This window comes from Arachis duranensis, chromosome 1 (assembly GCF_000817695.3).
Source record: "Arachis duranensis cultivar V14167 chromosome 1, aradu.V14167.gnm2.J7QH, whole genome shotgun sequence".
NCBI classification, from domain to species: domain Eukaryota; kingdom Viridiplantae; phylum Streptophyta; class Magnoliopsida; order Fabales; family Fabaceae; genus Arachis; species Arachis duranensis.
Window position 1 is genome coordinate 43,550,456 of NC_029772.3, and position 9,642 is coordinate 43,560,097.

General features: G+C 39.7%; 1 protein-coding gene and 1 non-coding gene across 2 annotated transcripts; one reads left to right on the plus strand and one right to left on the minus strand.

Moving 5' to 3' along the window:
- Nucleotides 1-3,553: 3,553 nt before the first annotated feature.
- On the minus strand, nt 3,554-3,661 carry LOC127742713 (small nucleolar RNA R71). The gene has a single exon (XR_008004077.1). It is a non-coding gene; the product is annotated as a small nucleolar RNA R71 (small nucleolar RNA).
- A 1,152-nt stretch (nt 3,662-4,813) lies between these two features.
- On the plus strand, nt 4,814-5,299 carry LOC107487416 (uncharacterized). Its single transcript, XM_016108058.1, has one exon. It carries the CDS (start codon nt 4,814-4,816, stop codon nt 5,297-5,299), a length of 486 nt encoding a protein of 161 aa, XP_015963544.1.
- The last annotated feature ends 4,343 nt before the right edge of the window (nt 5,300-9,642 follow it).

Sequence of the window (9,642 nt, forward strand, 5' to 3'; positions counted from 1 at the left end):
ACAAATTTTTAATAAATCAGAATTGGTTTAATATCTAATGATTTGAGAGCAAAACTTACTCTTTATGAGTATTAGTTTTAAGTTGTGTACTAAATATTTTATTTTTAGATTAATAAAAAAATTAAAATGTAAAAGTAAAGTCTGAAAATGACTGAAAAAAAAAGAAATGAAGAAGATACCAAAAAAAACAAAGTCATTGACTTTTAAATTTAAAATAAATAATAAAATGCCTATGACATGATCAAACCATTTTGAGTTCAAATATAATGCATAAACATAAAGGAAATTAAAAAGAAAAAAAAAAGAAAAGCTTTGTAGAGGAAGTAAATTTGCAAGAAAACTAAAGAGAATGTAAAAACAATGGAAGAAACGCTACAGAAAAATAAACTCTGAGCAAGATTTGGAGATGTGAAATTATAAGAGTATTTTTCTAGAGAAAAATTTCAACCTCTATTCCTTCTAAACTTTATCTATTTATAGCCCCTTTTAACCAATCAAATTTTATCACGTACTTAATATGTGAGAAAATCAAATGTAACTGTTCCCGCTACATAAATGATATGAAAACCGTCCCCAACTACCTCAATTATTAGTCTCTCCATTACTTTGACCAGAGAATTTTGTCTTCGATATACATTTCAATCAATCCATCTTGCTCATTGATGCCAGGGCATCTAGGCCAGTTTCACTGACCTTTTTTTTACTGTTTTAGGGTAGTTTCATGCATTTTCCTAGCGAATAAGGCAAGTTTTGGGTAAAAATACACTTACACCTTCATTTAAGCAACTATTGTGAATTTTGCATGATTTCATGAGATTTTTGCCAGAATTGCATGAGAATTTGATGATGCATAATCTCATGACTTTGGCTAGAACTTTGATGCATTTTAATTGCTTGATTTAAGGACAAATGAAGCATGGAAGAACCACGTTAGCATTCACGTTAACTTAGTTAACGTGACTATTAACGTGGGATGGCAAAGAGCTTGCAACGTTAATGAGAAAAGTGATCACCAATAACGCCTGCGAAGCTATTCATAGCTTACGTTAAGAGCCACGTTAACTAAGTTAACGTGGTACTTAACGTAGAAGACAAAGAGGACTCCACGTTAACGAGAAACATGAACTCCAATAACGTTTCTCCTCAACGTTAGTGGTAAAAGTGAACACCACTAACGTTGGGAAACTAGGCAATGCCCCACGTTAAGAGTCACGTTAACTTAGTTAACGTGGAAGAGGATCAACAACGCCAACGTTAGTGACACTCACTTTTGTCACTAACGTTGGATCATTAGCATTGCCTACGTTAACTCTCACGTTAAGATGGTTAACGTGAGAGTTAACGTGGAGTTGAATTCAAAGAACCAACGTTAGTGACACTCACTTTTGTCACTAACATTGGGAGATGGCTTCATTACTACGTTAAGAGCCACGTTAACTTAGTTAACGTGGGTTCTAACGTAGGGACTTAAGGAAATTGGAGCGTTAGTGACAAAGGTGAGTGTCACTAACACTCTCGAAGGTGATAGAGACCCATGTTAAGAGCTACGTTAGCCAAGCTAACGTGAGATCTAACGTAGGGGCAAGAGGCAAGCAACGTTAATGGGAAAAGTGATTCCCATTAACGATTGCAAAAAGGGGCATAAGCCAACGTTAATGGGAAAAGTGAGTCCCATTAACGTTGGCCAAGGATTGAGTAAGAAACATTAGTATTCACGTTAAGGTTTCTAACGTTGGAATTAACGTGGGTATATAAGGGTGGAACGTTAGTGGAAAAAGCGAATGCCACTAACGTTCTCGCACTCAAAATATTACCCAACGTTAATCTCACTAAATGTCAAAGCCTAATTCATATTTCTCTGCAAGCTGGGCCCACTAAAGATGAGAATTGCTTCAACTCAAGGTCCAGAGCCCACATCCAAGACTTGAAGAACTCACTAGAAGATCATGAGGAGTAGTATAAATAGGAGTAGTTTTGAACTGGAGAGAAGCTTAGCACTTTTGGGAACTACTCTCTGCATATTTACTTTTCTGAACTTCTAGCATTGATTCTTCTTTTCTGCCATTTTTGATTCCTAGAGCTATGAACAACTAAACCCCTTTCATTAGGTTAGGGAGCTCTGTTGTAATTTGATGGATCAATTATAGTTTTCATTCTTCTTCTTCTTTCTTTTCTCTTGATCTTACTAGAAAGCTTTCGATCTTAATTCAATTGGTTAGTTGTCTTGGAAAAGAAACTCTCCGTAATTGGATTTCCTCTGAACCTTGGAAGAGGAATGAGGAAATCATGCTAGAAATGCTTTCTCATGTTGGACCAAATTGGGGTTTGGATGGATATTGTGACATTTAATCCTCCCAACACTTTGATTTGGAAATACATGTGGTATAATCAGTGACCACACTTTCATCTCTTCCCATGAGCAATTAAATCAAGGAATTGGGCAATTGTTCAAGCATAGAGAGATTGGATTGCCAAGGAATTGGGATCCAATCACTTAAATTGCTAAGGAGATCAATGAATGCATTGATTGAGTATTCTTCTAACTAAAGTTGCTTGACCAATCAATCCTTGTGGGATTCGACGTCACTCTATTGTGGGTTTTACTTGACGACAATTCGGTATACTTTCCGAAGGGAAATTTGTTGAGAGACAAGTTTTCATGCATCAAGTTTATGGCGCCGGTGTCGGGGAATGATTTTGAATCAACAATGATTAAGTTAGAAGATCACTAGATTGAGCATTTTTTTCATTTCGTTATTCGTTTCTTTTTGTTCAGTCAATTTACCTTAGTTAGTTTTTAATTTCTTCCTCACCCCCTATACCCTCTCTATTTTCTGTTCTCTTTTTCTTAGTTGATCATAATTCAGCTCACTAACCCACTAACTGTTTGATAAATTGCATCACTCACACTAACTATTACTCTAACAAGAATAGTCTTCACTATACCTCCTGTGTGCAATCTGTTTGTTGTATGACAGGGAGAAGAGAAGGAGCTTCAACATCCTTTGATTCAGAACCTGAAAGAACCCTTTGGAGAGGACGAAGGGAAACAAGAGGAAAAAGGATTATTGGTGCTGAAGAAGTAGAGGAAGAGTACTTCGAACCCAACATGGAAGAGAATTTGGAGAACAACCATGAAGAGGAGGCTCATAATCAAGGCCATGCCAACCGTGCTGGGCAAGAAAGGAGGGTCTTAAGATCCTATATCAATCCTAATCCAGGAAACTGTGGAAGCAGCATTCAGAAGCCCACCATACATGCCAACAATTTCGAGCTAAAACCTCAGCTAATCACCCTGGTGCAGAATAATTGTTCATTTGGAGGAGGTGCTCAAGAAGACCCTAACCAACACTTGACCACCTTCTTGAGGATTTGTGACACGGTGAAGTCCAATGGAGTCTACCCCGATGTCTATAGGTTGCTCTTGTTCTCCTTTTCACTTAGGGACAAGGCATCCAAGTGGCTTGAATCCTTTCCAAAGGAGAGCTTGACCAATTGGGAAGAGGTAGTGAACAAGTTTTTGGCAAGATTTTATCCTCCTCAAAGGATCAATAGGCTAAGAACTGAGGTGCAGACTTTTAGACAACAAGATGGTGAGACACTTTATGAAGCATGGGAGAGATTCAAAGACTTGACAAGGAGATGCCCACCAGAGATGTTTAATGAGTGGGTTCAACTTCACATCTTCTATGAAGGTCTTTCCTATGAGTCAAAAAAGGCTGTGGATCATTCATCAGGAGACTCTTTAAACAAGAAGAAAACCATTGAAGAAGCCATAGATGTCATTGAAACAGTTGCTGAGAATGATTACTTCTATGCCTCCGAAAGAAGCAACACTAGAGGAGTAATGGAGATGAACCACATGGATGCACTGTTAGCCCAAAACAAGATGATCACCAAGCAGCTAGCAGATCTTACCAAGAAGGTGGAAGAGAACCAAGTTGCAGTAGCCATCACCTCATCACCAACTCAAGAAGGAGTATACATAGGAGAAGAAGGTGACTGGGAGCAAGCCAACTATGTGGGAAACTCACCTAGACAAGTCCATGATCCATACTCCAAAACTTACAACTCTGGATGGAGGAATCACCCCAACTTTGGATGGGGAAATCAACAAGACCAAGGGCAAGATTAGAGACGCCACAACTTCAACTCCAACAACAATGCTACTCATCAAAACACCTCACAGAGATATTACCAACATCCATCTAACCAACATTCTCAACCACCTAATCTCAACCACACATCAATCACCGAAGAGAGGCTCTCAAAAATTGAGGCTCTACTTGAAAGCCTATGCAAGGACATTCAAGATAGCAAAGCTTTCCGAGAAGAAGTGCAATCTAACATGCAGAATCAAGATGCTGCCATCAAGAAACTGGAAACACAGATTGAATTCTTATTCAAGCAAACCCCTGGGCACAACAATTACAGCAATATTAACTCAATACCAAAAGAGGAATGTCAGGCCATCACCCTCAGAAGTGGGAGGGAATTGAAGGAGACCCACAAGAAACCACCAGAAAAGGAATTGGATGAAGAAAACAAGGGACATGAGGAAGCTCAAACCTCAATCCCCAAGTCACATCAAGAAAGAGAAGTGCCCAAGCCATACCTCTCAAAGGCCCCATATCCCCAGCAACTGCAATTAAAGAAGAGGGGAGAGGACAACCAATTCTCAAGATTCTTGGAAATCTTCAAGAAACTACAAATAAACATACCCTTTGCTGAAGCAATCAAGCAAATGCCACTCTATACCAAGTTCTTGAAGGAGTTGATGACCAAAAAGAGAAGCTGGAAGAACAATGAGACTATGGTACTTACAGAAGAATGCAGTGCCATCATCCAACACAAATTGCCCCCAAAATTGAAGGATCCTGGGAGTTTCCAAATCCCTTGTATCATTGGAAAAATCACTGTAGAAAAGGCTTTATGTGATCTAGGAGCCAGCATAAATCTAATGTCTCTAGCAATGATGAAAGAAATGAAGATTGAGGAAGCTAAACCAACAAGAATGGCGTTACAACTGGCAGACAGATCATTCAAGTTTTCCCATGGGATAGTAGAAGATTTGTTAGTGAAGGTGGGAGATTTCATCTTTCCAGCAGATTTTGTGGTATTAGACATGGAGGAAGTAGCTAATACTTCCATCATTCTGGGAAGGCCATTCTTGGCCACTGCCGGAGCCGTTATTGATGTCCAAAAGGGTGAACTTGTCCTTAGACTACATGATGAGAAATTGACATTCAATGTGTTTAAGGCCATGAGCTACCCACACAACTCATTGGAGAATGTATGAGGTTGGACTCCGTAGAAGCTTTGGTACAAGAAACTCTTGAAGAAAAACTTGAAGCATCAACAGAAGAGGAGTTAGCAACAAGCGAAGAAGCTGCAGCCGCTGAAATACATGTTCAAGGTAGGCTAGAAGAGAAGGAAGAAAGAAAAGAAGTGCCCAAATTGGAGCTTAAAGTACTGCCAACCACTCTCAAGTATGCATACTTGGGAGAAAATAAAAGTTATCAAGTAATCATAAATTCAGCTCTCAGCCAAGAACAAGAGGAAGAGTTGCTTCAAGTCTTACGAAGGCATAAGGATGCCATTGGATGGACACTTGCTGACTTGAAAGGAATCAGTTCAGCCATATGCATGCATAAGATACTCCTGGAAGAAGGTGCCACACCTTTCGTTCAGCCCCAAAGAAGGTTAAATCCAGTGATGAAGGAAGTAGTGCAGAAAGAAGTTATGAAGTTGTGGCAGGGAGGAGTAATCTATCCAATCTCAGATAGCCAATGGGTCAGTCCAGTTCAGGTGGTTCCCAAGAAGGGAGGAATCACTATGGTGCCCAATGAAAGGAATGAGCTAATCCCTACAAGAACCATTACAGGCTGGAGAATGTGCATTGACTACAGAAAGATTAATGAGGCCACAAGAAAAGATCATTTCCCACTTCCCTTCATGGATCAGATGTTGGAAAGACTTGCGGGACATGCATATTATTGTTTTCTAGATGGTTATTCAGGATATAACCAAATAGTGGTTGATCCAAGAGACCAAGAGAAGACATCATTCACCTGCCCATAGGGAGTGTTTGCCTATAGGTGCATGCCATTCGGGTTATGTAATGCACCCGCAACTTTCCAATGCTGCATGCTCTCCATTTTTTTAGACATGATAGAGAAGTTCATTGAAGTTTTCATGGATGACTTCTCAGTATTTGGAGATTCCTTCCCTAATTGCCTAAACCATCTTGCCTTGGTATTGAAAAGATGTCAGGAAACCAATTTAGTCTTGAACTGGGAAAAATGTCACTTCATGGTGACAGAGGGAATAGTTCTTGGCCATAAAGTTTCTAATCAAGGCATTGAGGTAGATAGAGCTAAGGTGGAGCTAATTGAAAAGTTACCTCCACCCAGTGATGTCAAGGCAATTAGGAGCTTTTTGGGACATGCTGGCTTCTACAGAAGGTTTATTAAAGATTTTTCAAAGATAGCCAAGCCCTTAAGCAATCTCCTAATGTCTGATACACCATTTATTTTTGATGAGAAATGCATGCTAGCATTTGAAAACTTGAAAAAGAGGCTATCCTCAGCTCCCATCATCACCCCACCTGATTGGAATCTACCATTCGAACTGATGTGTGATGCATCTGATTTCACAGTTGGGGCAGTGTTGGGGCAGAGAAAAGAAAATTTGGTGCATGTTATATACTATGCCAGCAAGGTCCTTAATGATACTCAAAGGAATTATACTACTACTGAAAAGGAATTGCTGGCAATAGTGTTTGCATTTGACAAATTTAGATCATATCTTATTGGCTCTAAAGTTATTGTTTTCACTGATCACACAGCACTCAAATATTTATTTGCTAAACAAGAATCAAAACCAAGACTAATCAGATGGATTTTATTGTTGCAGGAGTTCAACATTGAGATTAGAGATAAAAAGGGTGTGGAGAACAAAGTGGTAGACCATTTATCCAGAATCCCTTGTGAGAAGGGTGATGCCCATGATACAAGTGTAAATGAATTTTTTCCAGATGAGAAGCTAATGATGATTTATAAAGCACCTTAGTTTGCGAATATTGCCAACTTTAAAGCAGCCGGTGACTTATCCTCCTGGAATAAACAAATATCAAAGGAGGAAACTCATCAATGATGCCAAGTATTTCATATGGGATGAACCCTATCTCTTTAAGAAATGCTCAGATGGAATCCTTAGGAGGTGCATCTCAGAAGAAGAGAGACGAAAGGTCTTGTGGGGTTGCCATAGTGCTAGTTATGGAGGTCACTTTGGAGGAGAAAGAACTGCAGCAAAGGTGCTGCAATGTGGGTTCTTTTGGCCCACTATTTTCAAGGATGCCAAGGAATTGGTGAAAAGCTGTAACGAATGCCAAAGGGCTGGGAACCTGCCCAAAAGAAATGAAATGCCACAGCAATATATTCTAGAACTTGAACTGTTTGATGTGTGGGGAATCGATTTCATGGGACCATTCCCACCCTCATATTCAAACAAGTTTATCTTGGTGGCAGTGGACTATGTATCTAAGTGGGTGGAGGCAGTGGCAACCCCAGCTATTGACAATAAGGTAGTTATAAACTTCCTTCGAAAGAATATCTTCACCAGGTTTGGAGTCCCACGAGCTCTCATTAGCGACGGAGGAAGCCACTTCTGTAATAGACCATTGGAAGCCTTACTCCTGCGATATGGGGTGAAGCATAAGGTTGCCACACCTTATCATCCACAGACAAGTGGGCAAACAGAGATATCCAACCGAGAGTTGAAAAGGATTCTAGAGAAGACTGTGGGGATATCAAGAAAAGATTGGGCAAAGAAACTAGATGATGCTCTTTGGGCATACAGGACAGCCTTCAAAACACCAAGTGAAATGTCCCCATATCAACTAGTGTATGGTAAGGCTTGTCACTTGCCATTAGAGTTAGAGCACAAGGCCTCTTGGGCCCTTAAAACACTGAACTTAGATAGCACTGCTGCTGGTGAAAAAAGGGTCCTACAGCTTCAAGAATTGGAAGAATTTAGGTCTCAAGCCTATGAAAATACCAAGATTTACAAAGAAAAAGTAAAAAGGAGACATGATCTCAACTTGGTACCCAGAAGTTTCAAAGAAGGGCAACATGTGCTTCTCTACAACTCTAGACTGAAACTCTTTCTTGGAAAACTCAAATCAAGATGGTCGTGACCCTTTCTAGTCACAAAAGTCTCACCTTATGGACACATAGAAATAATGGAAGAAAACTCAAGGAGAAGGTTCACGGTGAATGGGCAAAGACTCAAACACTACTTGGGCAGTATGGGGGAGACCCCCAAACAGAAGTACAACCTCAACTGAGGAAGGAATCGTCGAGCTAGCGATGCTAAAAAAGCGCTTTGTTGGGAGGCAACCCAACCTGAGGTAATTTTCTTTTCATAGGTCTTTTGACAAAAATGTCAAAGTGGGTTCTCTATAGTGTGAAGAGCTAAGTTTGGTGTTACACACCAAAAACAATACAAGGGTGAATATAGGGCTCTAAGCTTGGTGTCCCACCAAAACCCCAGCCTAAGAGTGCATTGCAACCCTTAATGATGAAGCATTGCTCTAGCAATTAGAGAACTCACTTGACAGAGGCTTAGCCTCTAATATATAGATTGTCTTTTTAACTCATAGTGTTTCAGAATAAAAAGCACACAAAGTATTGCATACATCCAATTTGTCAAGGTAAGCAAGGAACTAAGTTTGGTGTTCACACACCAAGCCAAGCTCAGAAGCTCACACACACACATGCATGCTAACTCTTTTCCAAGTGCTTAGAGAACAAGCAACTTTCAATAGTGTTACAGGATTCCAATCAACCCCAGGGGATGAGCATACCTCATTATCCAAGGAAACAGACAAGGACGTGATTGCTAGGATGATAACACCAAGGAAGATATCATGAGGTTGTATCAAACCATCTCGAAATACCGAACTCTAAGTGAAAATTGATTGAATGAAACCTGCATATTGTACTTATTCTTCCTTATTCACATCCTAGTGTGCTAACCTAATGTCTTGAATGCTCACTTTCATCTTTCTTACTTGTATGCTTGTCTCTTTAAGTTAATCAAAAAAGAAATTGTTATGGGAAGAACAAGAGTGGAGTCATTTTGTGAAGTGCATTCTGAATGTTTGTGGTAGGATGATTAGTAAGCTAAGTTGGTTCACCAAGAAAGGAAAGAAAGCAACTATCCATCCTAAGTCCTATGTTTGAGACACATTCTTTAAGGCTAGCTAACCAATAAGATCCCAACAAGAAAAGAAAAAGAGTAATACAAGTGAAAATAAGAAAGGAAACACAATAAGAAACAATGCTAGGCACCAAGGGTTTCAAAATTGAGGCATGTGTCTGTGGTGTTTATGTACAAGGGATATACGTGGATGAATAAGTTCTTAGGGGTGCCTTATCACTTGGTAACTTGGAATAACTAATCCGGGATTATCAGCTGAAAGTCCACTATCAAGAGTAACCCTTGTTACAGAGCACTTAGTAACCCAAAGAGGTGCTGGACACCAAGGTCTCAAGAAAGAAAGAATAACAAACCATGTGCCTGTGGTGTGTATGTATGAGGGAAACAGACTTGAGGGAGTAAGTCCTTAGGGGTGTCTTA